The sequence below is a fragment of the Phallusia mammillata genome, chromosome 5 (assembly GCF_965637545.1).
Source record: "Phallusia mammillata chromosome 5, kaPhaMamm4.hap1.1, whole genome shotgun sequence".
NCBI classification, from domain to species: Eukaryota; Metazoa; Chordata; class Ascidiacea; order Phlebobranchia; family Ascidiidae; genus Phallusia; species Phallusia mammillata.
In genome coordinates, this window is record NC_137256.1 from 11689290 (window position 1) to 11703693 (window position 14404).

The 14404-nt window shown below is 40.5% G+C and overlaps 2 protein-coding genes across 2 annotated transcripts; both read right to left on the reverse strand.

The window, feature by feature from the left end:
• Positions 1-380: 380 nt before the first annotated feature.
• Positions 381-9720, reverse strand: LOC145229461 (solute carrier organic anion transporter family member 2A1-like). Its single transcript, XM_080094802.1, has 11 exons — positions 9351-9720; positions 8861-9001; positions 7967-8715; positions 7126-7339; positions 6328-6866; positions 5739-5903; positions 4319-4511; positions 3903-4032; positions 3411-3632; positions 2984-3130; positions 381-963 (listed from the first exon to the last, which is right to left on the reverse strand). The coding sequence occupies exons 1-11, from the start codon at positions 9611-9613 to the stop codon at positions 814-816; spliced, it is 2913 nt and encodes a 970-aa protein (XP_079950928.1). The 5' UTR covers positions 9614-9720; the 3' UTR covers positions 381-813.
• A 1419-nt stretch (positions 9721-11139) lies between these two features.
• On the reverse strand, positions 11140-13031 carry LOC145230618 (uncharacterized). Its single transcript, XM_080096089.1, has 3 exons — positions 12726-13031; positions 12511-12646; positions 11140-12322 (listed from the first exon to the last, which is right to left on the reverse strand). The coding sequence occupies exons 1-3, from the start codon at positions 13015-13017 to the stop codon at positions 12055-12057; spliced, it is 696 nt and encodes a 231-aa protein (XP_079952215.1). The 5' UTR covers positions 13018-13031; the 3' UTR covers positions 11140-12054.
• Positions 13032-14404: the final 1373 nt, after the last annotated feature.

Consider the following 14404-nt stretch of genomic DNA (forward strand, 5'->3'; position numbering starts at 1 on the left):
TGGACTCGCATTTTTTACTCAATTCCTTAACTGAATCTCAAAAACAGTCGCATCGAAACAGTTTAAACAAAAGAAATGAACTTCCTTCTCTACTCCAATTTGGCCCTCTCAAGCAAGGGTTATTCTGGTCATTAAATCTGCGCCAACAGTGCTACCTCGCCAAGCGGATGTTAAGCCTCGTTTGCCCTCCCCCGCCTTATTCGCTCGTCAACAACCTTCAAACCCCAAGAAGTGTCCCATTTTCAAAGCCGACCTTTTAATTAGACCCGTGTGTTGACAACAACGCAATTGGATACGTAATGACTGCATCAGTAGTTTGCATACACACGTTGTTGTGCCCGATTATAGCAGGATTACTGAAGCTGAATGTTGAGACCAGAAACAGTCATTAAAGTATATTTATCTCGGTGCAAAAAGCGTGATTGTTATCGTGCATGAAGTGGAAGTGGCAAGAAAACAAGTAAGTTGGCTTGAAATTCGTGGCCACACGACGTGAAGTAAAATAAGGGATTGCAAGGAAAAAAGCACTGAACGTCATGATTGAGTCTCTTTTGAGCTAAGGATTTTGGTCAACGTACGGACCAAACGGTGTGTTTAATTATTTATGCTTCAAACAGTATCAAATTCAATTTCATAAAGTTACGTTCAAAATTCCTTAAAGAGCCCAATCACGTCTACAATCTATAAAGTCTAACTTGTCGACTCTTTAATCACATTTAACAGTAACAAGCCTGCGAGGTAGCAGATAAATAATTAAAAACCATCATAAATAAGCGTGAAGCTTGAGTTAAGCCAAGTGCAAGAAAAACTTGGTCAAACACTTGTTCCATGTTGCAATCTTCCCCTTTCTTTGTCTCTGCGGGTCACGAGGTACAACGCCAAAGAGTAGAAGCAGCAGCCAAAGACCAGCTGAAGACTTGTGCAACCGAAAAAGGTTTGACGCAAACGACGCTTATCGTAAATCTGCCGACATACAAGAGATCTTGTTACACGAGTTTCATACCTGTGTAAATTCTGAAAAATTTTAACATTTGGGAAATTAAGCTGTTTAAGTTCCTTTAAATTTTTAAACACTGCGAAAAAATTACTTTGATGTACATGTAATAAGGTTTTGAATGCGATTCCAAGGCAGGACTTTTCGATTGAAAGTTAACCAAGGAAGTGTTTTGATTATACCTAATGCGTTGGATAAATTTTTACCTTGTTTGACCATGTCGTACAATAAAACGTTCAGGTCACGAGCTTTAAGGCACCAAACATTAAACATTGGCAGAAAAAGGGCAATATAGTGGGTGGTTAGGGTTAAGGTGTACCCATGAACCGTGGTGTAAGTTTATTTCCGTTTGCTCATCTTTCTGGCCCTCAAAGGATCACTGCTGTTGACTTGTTGTTTTAACGAATACTCAAATTAAGAAAACGATTGTTTTAGCTGCTTCTCATGTGGAACCATTAGTTTAGAGTTAGTGTCAGAAGTTGGTTCGTTTTCAACCCTAAATCGTCACTCTACTCTTTAATTAAAATAATAAATAAGTTAATTAAACAATGCCTTTGTATTTTATTTTTGTTTTGCAATTGTTGATTAACACCAATGTGTGCTTTGAATGAGGACTGAGCCAAAAAAATCTCTGCATGTTAGATAAATTAGTTAGTACAAGCACTGATCCTGTCAAAATGGAGGACCGGCATTCTACGAGGTTTCGAAGTGATTAGCTTCAAGGCAAACAAGAAGGAAAGCTTGATTATCCGAAACAAAAATACGATCTACTGCCCATACCGGTCACACGGTGGTCGGGTTGCTATTAAGCTTCTGCGACAACAGACAGCTACTGATTTGGCTCACGTGATACTAGCATTGGTCCCGTGCCGATAGTAATGAGGTAAAAGCGTGGCAGTTTCTGACTTGATTGTAAACGTTAGGGGCGCAAGGAAATTTTGTTTTCAAAGCCTTTTGTCCATCGAAACCTTGTCAGTGAGGGTGTTAACATTGCTGCTTTAGAACACCAGTTGTGTTAAATAGGTCTACTATAGGATACCAAAACAACACCGTAAACTGGGAAGATATTTATACAAACAGTGACTTTACGGGCTTATCAAGAAACCCAGAGCGAAATTTGTAACAATACTCAACTGAGTTGTGATTGTAGGAATCATTGTAAAATATTGCAGTTTTCGCAACTACCCATTGCAATTTGGTCATTGTTCAACAGTCAAAGACTCAAAGCAGTAAGTTACGTAAATCAGGGGTGTCAAACTCGTGGGGTTCGAGGGCCACATTGCGGTTTGAAAATTAAGCCGAGGGCCGCATGTGATTTTTAATCAAGGTTTATACACTTAAACAACCTATTCGCTACGACGGCCGCATTGCAGATCCTTATTTCACCAACAGCCGCCAATTACCTGCTGGTTTTTGATTTAAAATTACAGATGTAAAAAAATAGGTTTCATATATACATATACCATCTATTGACGTCCCCAAAACCCAGATTAATTTCCAACTTGATGCAGAGATCGAGCTGCACAGTATGAAGATCAGTATTAACTGTTTATTACGTCATAATCTATATTGTGACCCATTTGGTGCCTGTTTTTTCGCATTGTTTGTACACAATAGGCCTACAAAAGGTCTGTCGCATATGGCTACTAGGCTAGTAATACTCTTTTCAGTAACACAAAATCTGTTTAGGGCAGTTTGAAAATCAAAATTTTTGCCAAAGGAATTTTAATTACATATGTTTACGGCCGCTCAAACTTGTTTCTGCATGTGGGCCGTAAACTCGTTTCTGCATGTGGGACGGTTTGATGAACGGATTAATTACTATCGTTTCTATTCATAACATATAAGACAAAATACTACAATTGTTGTTGAGTGTTCGTGGGCCGCATTGGAGAGCTTCGCGGGCCGCGAGTTTGACACCCCTGACGTAAATAGTTACAAACATAGAGCTACTTCAGCAAAACAAGAAAACAGAAAACAGCCAGTCACCTCGCAGCGTTGCGACTTTGAAAAAGTGTCATGTGTTGAGTTGATCCACAGCAAGCATGCAGTATCAATAGCTGAACCCACGTAAACCGGGGCAGGGATCCAAGCCAACACCCGAGTAAAAACAAACACGATCCCGATAGCGAATGCCTGCACAAAACCAAGGGCTTGGTTACCACTCATCAACAACACAAGATAAAAATCTGTTTGTAGGTTGTTAATTGTCTGGGTTTATTTTTCAAAAACCATTTATTCGACTGGAAGAAACTTTGGACGGTCAGTTTTTTTGTAGCTGTATATCGGGCACTAGTGCTCTGTTCACGTTTCTGTAGTTTAGTTTGCGTCTTAAGTTAGATGTACGCATCTTAAGAACGCCTGCCAATATTACAGACCCGCAATAGAAGCGCCAAAGAACACTGCATTAATTAACCTTATCGGCAGGCGGCACCACTTTTAAGATAGTGAGCGTTGATGGAGTGGACGAAATTCCTGCTGTCATGCTTGCAGTACCCATCACTGCAACAAAGATGGCCAACCGCTGCCAGCAACTTGGTCGCGGACACATTCCGGGTTGAACGGATATTCCAGCGCCCCTGAGTTCCATTTCGGGAAGGACTTGTTGTTTCGCCAAGCAGCGACAATCGGTGAAGATCTGCAAAAGATCGGAAACGATTTGCTGGTTATAACCGTCGCCACTGCACTTGTTTGTATCCAGTCATCGCTCGGCAATTTCCAGCAACTTGCGATTACGACTTATAGCAATGCCGCGTGGCAAAGCTTGAACTACAAACACTGGCATAATGCCACTGTGTCCATACAACAACGGCGGTCGTTGACACTTAGCTTTGACCTCACGTTACAAACATGCTTATCCTGGAATTAGTAAGCGGATTTGACCAAATCCTATACACTGAGGTCTCACCTGTGATCCGTCCTTCCAGTGCATTTGCGTACAGCCTGCGTGACACGCTGATCGGTACGTAATGTTCATAGTGACGTCACAGACCGGAGAGTAAGTGTCTGTGCAGGCGCAGGAGCCAATGCAAGATGACCTTTACGATAAAACGTTTTAAAGGTTAACACAGGTTCGGAAATATCCGAATCATGTATGTTCAATAAATAGTGTTCCAGCAGGAAATTATCAACAAAAAATAAAGCGATGCCACTTTTCGTTGGGCAATTAGAGATATTGTGTATGAGTATTTACGAATCAAATGGTGGTTACGATTAGTATTTTTTGGAATAAAAAAGACTTTTCTCCAGGGTGTATCAGATTTGATTTGTGTTTTGGTAGCACTCACAGCTCACGCTAACACATAACAAAAGAAATTAGCTTACGGCGCCGAATCTTTTAGGCCAACAACCTCTCCCTCCTCGCAACCGAGAAACAGTAAGATCCCCACCGCTATAGACGTCATCAAGAGGGCAAGCAGGACGACGTTAAGGGTTCTTTTCACTGTAAGGTTACGTCGCCGGATGATCCAACCGCCGAGAATGTTGCCCACAACGGCCAAAGGAAGGTTTACACAGCCTGCAGAACAAAGCCTGAATGAGGAACTGTTGGTTTTGTATAGTGATGCACCGAAGTTTCGGTTGGCCGAAACATTTCGGCCGAAACCGCTGTTTTCCAATGTTTCGGTTTCGGCCCGAACTTTTTAGAAAATTCGGCCGAAACCGAACTTTTTTATTGCATGGAATTGAGGCCTTAAAATTTCATTTACGCCCATACGAAACATCATTAATAAACTTTTTGTTGTATCTATGAAATACCAGCCACGTTGTCTGCAAAATATTAGATGTTTAGCAAAGTTTACCCATTGTGAAAGTGATTTTAGTTTGTCAAAATTGAGTTCACTCGCATCAACAACACAAGGTTCAGTCGAAACCATCCAAAAAACGGGGATTTTAGGTTCGGCCTGATTCGGCCGAAATTATTCGGCCTCATGGCCGAATATTCGGTTTCGGCCCGAACCTTTTTAGGCGGGTTCGGTGCATCACTAGTTTTGTACGCCTGGTGCCTGTGTTTTCAACAATGCATTTTCTTGCTTATGTCTGGGCACATGATTGCTTGCAGGCCGCCAGAGAGATAAGGTCCACGGCCAAATATTGCTTGGGCCAACGGGCTCTCGCCCCGGTCGGACGTGCGTCACTTACAAGTGTGACGAATAGCAGCTAATCCTCAGCTGTTGGAACACTACTGTTCGGGAACTAATTTGAGAAAGCCGCACAGTCGTTAATCATAACATATTTGCTGCCTTGTTGCCCTTAGTTTACCATTTTGTTTATACTGCCGGATAAAGATACATTTGTACCACAAGTGGCTTAAAGTGTCAAACCTTGGATTAAACTATTGCTAAACCTGATGAGTATTTAGATTCCCTGTAAAGTGTTTGGAGTAACATAACGTAACTTGCTTTGTTTTGTTGTTGCGGGGTCATAGATAATTTGGCTTGCGACGTGATAGAACAGACATGGCATTCAATCGTCATTATGTGACGCAAGAAATAATCTTAAATTATTTGTTGTTGGTCGTTACTTGGTGAGTTTTACTTCCAGTGATGTAAAGCAAACTTCAATTATGACTTCCTTGTGTGGTACATCCACTGTTGAACATGATGAGCTATTTTTGCCGTCCTTATAATATTGGATTGTTTGTGAGATCCTACTGATTTTATGATGGGAAAGATGATGCCAACGCATTATTACACAGAATTAACGAGAAAAATATCTTTATCGCGGAATATTTCAAATATCTTACCGTTAAGTAGGTTGGCTCGGGATGCTGAAAGGTCGAATTGCGTTTCCATGTACTTTGACGCGTAGGTAATGGAGGCAGCAAGGAAACTTGTAAGACTGACGAATCCAAGTGTGATGGAGATGAACACGGGGTCCCGGAGGAGCCCTTTCATCGTAAACGCGAAATCTGATGCGTAAACAAACTGATAAGACGTGACGCCAAAAGCACGAATCGGCTCAACCGAATGTGGCAACCACTTTGTGGGTCTTGTAACGTTTGTGCACTCACGACCGAAGATAAGCTATTCTCCTAATTACCGCACATGCGTAGTTTGGCGTTTTATGTCATTTGCGATAGTCGCTTATCATATGGGGAATTGAGATACATGCGAAAAATAAATGAGTCAGGCTCAATTTTTGAGAAAACCGACCAAGCAGGTTGACAGATCATAGCAATGCCAATAACTATATCGTTTCATAAATAACCTTGAATTAAAGGAAAATTAACTACGTGTCACACAACACACAAATTCTATCAACAATGCCAAATCACATATTAAATCCAAACAATAAAAATAGCTTTTAATACTGGCCTTAAGTCCAAAATTTACCTTTTAATGAAGCTGTACTGGGGGAATTGTTCAGTGTGTTCACAGTGCGGCCCCACACACCCTTGTTGATCAGACAGTCAGTTTGGTGAATGCTATAAGCACGAGACATCCTCCTCTTGTTGCTGCTGTGAATAGCAGGGGCAGAAGCCGATCGTCGAAATCGCCGCTGTCCATGGCTTGCTTGTTTTTCGTCTCCTACTGATTTGGTTCTCATCGAATCAGCGTCCAAGTAGCAGACAGTTTTGCCATTTGGTTTATGTATTGCTTCCGAGTAGGTGGAAAAGCGACAGTCGTTATCTTTGCGCTGTGGCGTCAAGTCCATGCTTTGTGACGTTCCTTCGACGCGACTATATCGAGCACGCGGTATAGAATCCTCTTCTGTTTGAAGAAGCGGTGGTTGTTCTTCATCGTCAGCTGTAGGTAAACCGTCACCATCGTCTGAAGATTCAGATTCGTCCTGGTCGGAAAAATAAACCTTGATGCAGGTGACGCACGTTGTGCTATCGTCTTTCGCCTCTTCTTGCTCCTTAGATATTACCCTGTTAATGTATAGGTTAAAACCTAAAACATTGGGCATTGAAATAACCGTGTGGTTGCGTGTCTTACAAAAAAGCGACTGAGGTTTGTTACTAAAGTAAAAGCAAATGGTACTGGAACAATTACGAAATATTTGGGTGTGGTAATGTGATAATTGTTTTGATTTAATTATCTAAAAAAAGCGTGTTCGCCAAGTACTTTGATTGCCATTTATTGTAACCATACAAATGTCATTAACTAATCAAACAACAAAGTTCTGACCTTGGAAATGCACAGAAGGGCAGAGTTGCAACCACTAGAAGAATTCCTGTGATGAGGTAACCCATCCACCACGCGCCAACCCATAGAGAATCTTGAGGAAGAACAGGAATGTTTGTTGTGTTTACCCAACCACTGTCCACCCATATGTTGGTCGTCAGGGATCCCAGAATAAAACCGAAAGCAGGACCCAACAGCGATAGAGCTGAAACTACCCCTGTAAATACGGGCATTGTGACATTTTTACCATCGTTAGTACAATGGATTATACATTTGAAAACTTATGAAACGCTACATACTCTCGGGCATTGTCGATGTTTTACGCCATAGTTCATGTCAAAAAACTTTATAGCTTGTAAAACATTGAGCTGTTGCACATTTTTACGATGGTTGCAATATGTCATCGAATTATTAGTACAGAATTTCATCACGGAAATGTAACCTACAATCGTGTATTACAGACTACCTCAACAGCCATTTAAGCCACACAGGGTGCCTGCTGTGAAGAAAAATGCATTTAGTTGGTTGAGTGGCACTAAGCATTTTTCCTGACATCGACAAACACTTTCCAACTTCTGCCGCAAGCAGAAGGCTTTCGACAGTAATCTGCGTTCGGCGGTTACGGCTTCAAAACAATAATTTTTGAGTGGCGGGTGGGATTAGGAAACCACTGAACCAACACCGTTCATATTAACGTCCCAGGTGGTATATTCGCTACTTGCCGAAAATCAATGTCAATAAAACAGTTTGCGGCGTATTTGAAAATGTAGAGAGTAATTTCTGTGGCATCTTAAAGTTTCTTTGAAAATAAAAATATTTAATGAATAGGTTGTGGGAAACTCACCAATGTAAACGGCTGAATTGCTGCATGATGCGAAGTCATCGATGAAGGACATGCCCAATGGGTGAAGTGGAGAGTGACCCATACCTTTCAAAACGCTACCGATCGCAATAAACACATACAGGAAAGAATCATCGCCAGAATCGTTGCCGGCCGTGAGTTCAGTTTTACGAAAATCCTGAATCGCAGCCCAATCCACTTCGGGCATGAGAGCAGGTTTGCAGAGCTGATTTGAACTCTGGTTTGATAACATCAGTGAAAAATCTTCGTTTTGTTGAATCTCGGGATTACGGTCATAATCCTGATTCACCTCACTTGTACCGGCCAAGTGCAGCAGCCGAGAATTGCTTGCTTGTGACATCACGGCTTCGCTACTGTCTTGTGCGGCCCGCATCTGCGCTGACCACAACTGCAAAGTCCGCCGAAGTTTCTGGATATCAGTGATATTGGCGACGTGCCTCAGTCCTGAGAGCATCGATGTGTCGTTGCTGTTTAGAAAAGCCGTCAAGTTGCTCACAATCATGACAGTTTCGTCGCGTTGAGGTGTTTCGTCGTTTTCATATTGCCTACTATTGTCTTCGTTATTGCTTGATTGCATAGGTAATAGGTTCATGAGCACAACTTGTCTTGACAAAGCGCCATTTTTGGGTAGAGCGCGTTCAAGGTCATAGCGATCACCCACAAACTGTGGCATGCATGAGATTAAACTCGAAGCAGCCATCATCAGCGATCCAATTGCAATTGCACGAGGTCTGTTAGAGGGAAAATCAAATGAATAAAACCCTGCGTAGTGTAAACGTCAGTGCAGATAGACACTGCGCATGATTGTCTCAGCATGCGCTACATAACTCATTTCAAATTTTGTAACCGAACCTAAGCAACAGCAAACCAACAAACCTGTGCCATTTCGACCCATAATAACTGACGAATAAAATGACGCTTAGGTTACCGATGTGAAAACAACTTTGTAAAACTCCAATTGAAAATGTGTTAAGGCGGTATCTTCGTTCAATCGATGTCAAAGCGCTTTTGCTGTATCTATCCAAAACAAGCGCAAGGTATTTGATGGTGGATGCACAACAATGCAGCACAGAGCACTAAACACCCGCCGGCCATATCTAATTTCGACAAGCTCGTGTTTGGTGTCTTCAAATTCTTAAACTGTAAACAACTATTGTGTTTACATAAACAGTTTTTTGTCAGAAAAACAAATGTCGTTTAAAGTTGAACTATCTTGGTAACGGTTAGAAGGCATTATGTTTAATTTTTGCATATGTGCAATAATGATTCTGGCAATCCTGAAGTCACGTTTGAAGATATAGAACGCCAATATGTAACTATAAATTGCTGATGTAAACAATATTTTAGCTGCCAAATAGTTACTTACCCACTTCCCATTACTTGAACGAGTTGCAAAAGTGACAAACAAGCCACAAATGTACGAACGCGCAGAAAAACTGGGGTTGAATTTGTGTTTCGATGCAGTTGATCTTTTCCCTTTTCCATTTTCAGTTTTGTGGAACCACACTTTTTAATGTTTTCCTCCATCAGGTTTTTCTTCTCCGTGCAACCGTTTGTGCAACTCTGTGAGCTCACTTTTTGCGTCAACAAGTTATTTTGTTCTTGATCTAATTTACCATTTTCTTTCATTGTGCTGTTTCGTTCCGCTTTCGCAGCCGTGCAATTTAACCTTTGGAAGCAGTGGCTTGGTACAATGCAGTTAACAAAACTCTATCGTAGAAAAACAAGAGGCGATTAGAGAGGGTCGTTTTAAATTATGCATTGCGTTCGCCTTCCTTGTCCGTTCCACCGAACCACGCTTAAGTCGATCGAATCCGACTGACCGTCACGCATCCTGAAAGACTACATTAGCAGACAAGCGATGTGATCTCATAAACGATATCGAGGCAAAGCGGTGTCTATTGCGTTAAAATCTGAGGCTTCTGTACGTAAAAATAGCTAATAAACGACGGTTCTTTGTTGTACCCGGTTTCTAGCTTCGGGTTACACAACAAACCTTGAAACTCTCTTGCATATTAACACGATTTGATGTAAAAATCGGTGCTAATGCAAACAATGCCTGTTGGTAACTAAATTTCCCACGGTACTGCAGTGATCTCAAAATAAGTGCACATCGTTAACAAACTCCTTAAAAAAACTTCCCCTTTAAATCGTCTTGCTCGTCGATGCGACACGGCTGCGCAAGTGGCCAATGCCCTATATCGGCGCCGAGACTGCTTCTTAGTGGGTCGATGGGGAAAAAGGAAAGGAAATGTTTACTTAAAAACCGTTGTCTTTTTCCCGGCTCACAAAAACACTTAACTGCTGTAAACACGTTGCTGTTACAACTAGTAGCGGAACGTCAGCGTTCTAATTTACTAACGTGTTGTCTGACAGCTTACCCTGCATAAGCGGATCATTGGTAAGTGTGAAGTGAAGGCCTGCGTACCGAAGGATTGACGCCATGGAGAGAAAAATCAATTCGTAGCCTTTACTGCGGTCCACACTGAACTTGCTTTTCGAAAGAATCTATTTTTAAAGCACTCCGGGTGGTCGTAACTTTGTGCCGCCTTGACTAGTTTAGGGCTCGTTGCTTGTTGGTGTAAAGACCAGCTTAAGAAATAAAGTAAACTCATTAAAAAATCAGAAACTTCCAATACTGCTCCTAAAGAAACAGCAATAATCATTCAGTTCGATGTAAAGTATAAAAAACTCTTCCGGGCTACTTTCGTGTTAACAGCGTAAATACAAAAAATGCGTAAAATCGCACCCAGTAAATATATCAAAAAGCGCGCCTTAGCCCAACCATGATCTTACTACACATTTTTAAACATTTAATAATCTGCTGTAAGCTATTAAACGCTAAAATCAAGAGGAATAAACGCCAACAGTTTCCAGTTTAAAGAATCTTTGCAATTTTTGTCCATCGATGAACGATTAGGACCAACTTGTAAATTTCGATCGATGCGATTCCCTAGCGTCCTGTGTTTGATCTTTAGACGGCCAAATCCCAGGAGTTGACTTAATTGCTTGCCGTGATTGGCTATTTTAAAGAAAATGTTCCGAGACGAAAAAAACTTTAACAGAACTAAGTTAGGATAATTTGAATACCATTAGTTTTCTAAGTCGTGTAGGCCTATACGTTTAAGCGTTTTTGTTTTGTGTTTTGTTTATTTTTTTCAAAGCATTGCACCAGCAGGTAGCGAATAATTGTCGCAGCAAAACGATACAAATACCATGTCTGCAATTCGTCAGTTCATAAATTTATTGCTCTTTGTCACTGTTGGTGGTGAATAAAATACATTGAAAAATTGAAAATGTGTATTTGAGGAATGCAAGGCGCTACAGTATGTATGGTACAAATCATAGGTATTTGGTTGAAATAATGTTGAAAGATAAGATAAAAGACAAAAGAAACAGAATAAAAACAATGAATTACAGCTTAGTATTAATTGTAATGCATTTACAATGTAAAAGACTTTAATTCCAAAATTTAGCACACCCCTGCTTATCTTTAATATAGACCAGTGGTCGGCAACCGCCGGTCCGCGGCCCGGTACCGGTCCGCGAGGAGTTCGTTACCGGGCCGTATAGGTTTTCAGGTTAAATCCTATTAAACATTTTGCCCATGTATCCTGGGGATGATAAACTAATTTAGGCGTTTTTATTGCTAAATATATGTAGTTTTTTTGAAGACCGGTCCGCGATAAAATTTTAGTTTCAAAAACGGTCCGCAGTGCAAAAAAGGTTGCCGACCCCTGATATAGACGACAAAACCTTACATCTTTACTGCAAATACTGAATTGTGGTTGTAAATAAGAAATATATATGGGTACAGATGGGTGAAACAGATGGAGATAGGTATACTTCGTATGTTTTTTATCTTATTCCAGGGCCTTCTTTAGTAAATGTTTCAAACCCGTTAAAATAACAGTTTAAGAAATGTATTATGTTGTAAAAAGCTTTACGATTTTTACTATCTTTTTAAAATGGGCAATTTTATTTATCATAAACAATCAGAAGCGAGTATATGCTCAGAAGTTTCGATTAACCGAAAAATGAGTACATTTATCGCAGCAACTTGGCACAAATCACGGAGCTGTTCTTTCACAAATAGCGCGTTGATTTCTATGGCAAGAATGATCGTCCATAAGGTATTGGTTCGGGCCGATGTGTCCGCAATCCACTGGCGGACTTCCGCCCCCACTATTGTTGGGCTCACCTGATGCCCAATGTGTATTTTCCTCTGTGGCCATGACACCATCAACCCACTTCCAGCTTCCTTCAACGTCGATGTCGCTCAGACCGATCCAATAATACTGCGGCCCGTGTGGCTTTACCAAGTGCTCTATGATATCTCTAAAATTACAAAAATCTTAATTAGGAAGAAATTTAAAGTTTAGAAAAACTTTTATGTTTACAACTAACTTAAGTTTTCAAACAAAAATCGTATTGAATATGAGAAAACTGGTACGTTGAGATTAACGTTCGTTGTACTAATTATATAATGTTTCGTGCTTGCACTAAAAATTAAACCCTCCATATACTTGCGTGTTTGTGGATCTCTCATTCCACTTGTCACCAAATCACCACCAATGGATTGACAATATGTTCTGGCTTCTTGCCATGAGCTCAGAGTGGTACGGACGTGGTATTGCTTCAGAATTGGTTTCCAAACTGACCCTATAAAATAGTTACACATCAAACAGACATAAAGACGTATTGGGAATTAAGATTTAGTTTTTGTACAGCCAGCCATTACCTGTTAAAGTTCGCAGTTTCTGTTCTACATTTGAGATACGTTTTGTAGATTGTATTCCAGGCTGACCCCTAGGCCCAGGCAGACCAACATGGCCAGGTGGACCGGATGGACCCACGGGTCCCGGATTTCCTGGAGGTCCTTGCTTTCCCGGCCTTCCCTGCATTGAAGACATATTGTATGCAGGAGATGTCCACAAAGATCTTGCAGTTTTGCAAACAAGAATTTCATCATTTTCAGCGTGAGACAACACTTTTACAACTACGTTGATTAATACCCAAATCAAAAACTTCATGGCTTAACTTTATAATGTCCTTTAAAATAAATATTTATAGAATAAAATAAAATAATCCCCGCTCATTGACTTTAAAAAAGATTAAAGCAGTGGTTCTTAACCTTTTTCCTTGCTGCACCCCTTTTAAATCACCAACCAATTTTCGCACCCCCTTTTGTAATTGCCTAAATAATAAAACCATTGTAAATAAATTTTTATACAAGCATGCCCGCACACCCTAGAAACAGTTCTCGCAACCCTGGTTAAGAACCCCTGGATTAAAGAAACACTGTTTTTATTGCGCGACGTGCTTATAAGTTTCAAGTGTAATTCATTTTAAAGTTGAAGCAATTTCGTTTACAGTAGTTGTTTCTTTTGCCATACTATTCGTTAAATTGTGCCGTTAATCTCGATTGGTTTCAGAGCAGTTATTCCCTTATATATTTACACACTGTTTTCCCTAAACTATTTGCAACTTTTCCCACGTTTTACCGTGCTGCAACCAGGGAGTCGAACTGGAACTGAACCCGAACCCGCGAACCGGTTTGAGCGATTAATTTCATTAAAACCGAACCGAACCCGAACCGCTAATCACGATTTTCTAAAAACTCGAACCGGAGTTGAATCCTATTTTTTGTTTGGCGTTGGACGCCGTTGGATTTTTATTTTTGTGACTTTTTTTCAAAACAGCGTACTGAAGAATACGCGAGATAACACTTATAGGGCGTGTCAAAAATAACAGTGCACGGTCAAAAATATTTTGGAGTTTGATAAGGCCAAGTAGATGATGGGTAGAATTAAATTGAAACGAATGAAAATTTGAACCGGTTTAAAAACCGCAAACCGGTTTGGAGCGGATAATTTGCCCAAACCGGAACAAAACCCGAACCCGAAAATATACATTTTTGAAAACCTGAACCGAACCCGAACCCTTAAAAACAAAACCAAGTGAACCCGAACCGAACTTGAACCCATATGACAAGCGATTCGATTCCCTGGCTGCAACCCAACAAAAAATAAATAAATAAAACGGCGTACAAAAATTTTCTTTATAAATGCTTAGTAAGACCTAGTAAGATTTTTGCACTATTTTTAAATATTTTACAACTAATATTTAAACAAGTCTACAAAATCATGCTTTACTTTCAAGGCCTAGAACATTGTTTTCAAATCTTTGCCACGGCCTAGAACAGTGGTTCCCAACCTGGGGTCTCGCGGACATTAGGGGATCCGTAGAGGCAAACAGTACAATATTTTTAAGTTTCCAAACCGTTTTTACCATCCCGCAAGAAAGTGCAGACTGTTATTAAACCTTTGGAAAAAGAAAACTTACTTTTGTATGATTGTTACATCACAACACACATGAACAATGTAACTTTTAGCGTATATTGCTTTGTTTCAAGTATTG